Here is a 2641-nt window from a genome sequence, read left to right on the forward strand (position 1 = left end):
CTGATTCCCGTGATTTAGCTAGCTACAAAATTCTTAAGTAGCCGATTCTTTATTTGGCTTTTCATAATTACTCTGAGAATCCTACACACGATACTCCTCAGATGAGACTGCTGTGTGACGACACTCAACCTCACTGCCAGATGAAAATAAGCTTAGTCATAGGTTTGGCAAACTCTCTTTACAGTTCTACCCCATTGCTTATATGATTTTTTTTTTTAAAGGGCAGCCCGGTGTACTAAAGCTCCCGCTATGCGTGGGGTCTAGGGAAGGGCCCGACCACACAAGGGTCTATTGTATGCAGCCTTGCCTTGGCATGCATTGCAAGAGGTTGTTTCCAAGGCTTGAACCCGTGGCCCCCTGGTCACATGGGAGTAACTTTACCAGTTAATTCCAAGCTTCCCTTCGCTTATTTGAAAAAGTTAATCACGAATAAACTATATTAACCCGTGAAGGAACTAATCATACGTGGCACAGTTTTGAACTTCTCTCTTTGTCTTTGGTGACTATGGAATCACAGGGGACGCGGAGTTGTTTGTCGTTTATTGAGCCAACTTGTGTCATTAGAGGAAAAAAAGTAGATTATGAACACGAAATGGCAGAAATTTGAAGAGGAATGGATAAACAAAGTAGTTGCTACTCATTGATTAGTGAGAAATGAATGATCGTTGCAAGCTGATTGGAGATCGTTGAACTTATGTCTTGTGGAACTTAATTTGAATGATAAGCACTAAACAAGGTTCAAGAAATGGCATAAAAAGGCAGTTAATAAGGAAAGGATGGTTGTTTGATCTATATTTCAATTACTGTTACAGAATGTGAAATCTTTCCTTATACACATTCTGCCATGCATACAAGAAATCTATGTTTCTGTCGACACATACCTCTATTTGATCTTGCAGATTCTCATTTAAGTTCGTAGTTGAGAATTTTTCTAAGTTTTTCCTTATTTCACTAAATCAAAAAAACGCACCTCATGATGTACCACACATCTGGTGCCTTCGTACGATTGCATGTATTAACTAAGATGATAGAACGTACTATACCCTATAATCTAATGGAAGAGAAGTAACATAAGATGAAAGAGTGGTGATGTGTAATATGTAGGGTATTTAGTCATCAAATATATTTGATCGTGATATCTGTATTTTAATCTCCACGCTTTAATATGTGATTTAGAGTATTTCTGTTGGATGGTGTTTATAATTGTCAACGTTGTTAGTTCCCTTTTTTGCAATATGCATCTATTAAATATTTTGCAGCATTGTGTTTCTGCCTTTATGACCATATCTTGCATTATCTTTTTTCTGTATCCTCTTGCAGATACCTATATACTTGAGAGTCACTAAAACAATCAAGTTAAACATTAAGGAATCAGATAGTATTGGACATGTCAAAGCGTTGCTACATGATAAGGAGGGCATACCGGTATGTCTTCAACAGCTGCTTTCAGGAGATGATAAGCTAGCGGATGGATGGAAGCTAGTTGATTATGGCATTTGCGAGAACTCCACCCTTCATGCTTATGTTGAAGATTCAGTCCCAGTGATCACACTGTATGTAAAGAGATCATACGCCTAAGGTATTGTAACTGTTATTTCAAAGATCTATAGTACTATCCATGATATGAAATATAGGATTCTGGTCAAAGAAGGAACAGACTCGGGCAAATTCTCTCTTTTTCATGATGGAAAGCTTCTCGAAGATGGCAAAACCTTAGCTTTTCTCAATATTCATGATGGATCAACCCTTCATATGGTGCGTAATCCTGGAGACAGGTATCTAATCAAAGTTGTAATGCCAGATTATCAAGTCGAAGAAATAGAAGTCATGGCTACTTTATCTGTTCGCCATGTTAAAACGGCTATAGAGAGCAAGGTTGGTCACTCAATTGGCGATAAGCCTCTCTTCATGACAAAACAGAAGCTGGAAGATGAGAAGCAACTCTATTACTATGATATCAAAGCAGGCTCCGTCTTACTGGTGGTGGAGGGAACGATGCAGATCTATGTCGTTAGACGTACTGATCATGTATGTGCAATACTGGACGTTCACAAGAACAATTCGGTCAAGGAAGTGAAGGAACTGTTTCTAGATAAGCTTGGAATACCTGTTCATCTCCAAAAGCTTACCTTCGAGGGAAAAGGTTTATTAGTTGATTCCCGGACTTTATCTAGGTACAAAATTTGCAATGAGTCGATTCTAGATCTGGATGTTCATAATTGCTCCGAGAATCCTACACGTGGTACTCCTCAGACTGGACTGCTGCGTGATAACACTCAACCTCACCGACAGATGAATTCAGTCACAGGTGCGTCAAGTTCTGTTATGAACCATACTGATGACGCGGAGGACAGCAGAGCTAACACAAGAGATCAGTGTAATCTTACTCCGCGTACAACAAGTAACCGTGTGTGAAAAACCACCTAACAGATTTAGTTGAATATGTCGTGGAGCTGGGGAACTGCGCGTTATGGTGCGCGTGGAGTATGAGAAATCTGTTAGACGTCGCTATCTCTGTATCGTGTTATTTCTTTACTGTTTCATTGCAATTTCCAGTTTTTTGCAACTTTGTTTGGTTAACTAAGATACTCAGTCAAGCTGCTTTGGTATTGTGCTTGTATCAGACACATACAATATGTTG

At 39.2% G+C, this 2641-nt stretch overlaps 1 protein-coding gene across 1 annotated transcript; it reads left to right on the forward strand.

Moving 5' to 3' along the window:
• Positions 1-37: 37 nt before the first annotated feature.
• LOC107855244 lies at positions 38-2631 on the forward strand. The gene is made up of 2 exons (XM_047406088.1): positions 38-1579; positions 1802-2631. Exon 2 carries the CDS (start codon positions 1828-1830, stop codon positions 2413-2415), a length of 588 nt encoding a protein of 195 aa, XP_047262044.1. The 5' UTR covers positions 38-1579; positions 1802-1827; the 3' UTR covers positions 2416-2631.
• Positions 2632-2641: the final 10 nt, after the last annotated feature.

The sequence above is a fragment of the Capsicum annuum genome, unplaced genomic scaffold, assembly GCF_002878395.1.
Source record: "Capsicum annuum cultivar UCD-10X-F1 unplaced genomic scaffold, UCD10Xv1.1 ctg83387, whole genome shotgun sequence".
In the NCBI taxonomy this organism is placed as follows: Eukaryota; Viridiplantae; Streptophyta; class Magnoliopsida; order Solanales; family Solanaceae; genus Capsicum; species Capsicum annuum.

What these genes read in the sequence shown, in the direction of transcription:
- LOC107855244 (XM_047406088.1), top strand. Translation starts at nt 1,828, where the DNA reads ATGGCTACTTTATCTGTTCGCCATGTTAAAACGGCTATAGAGAGCAAG.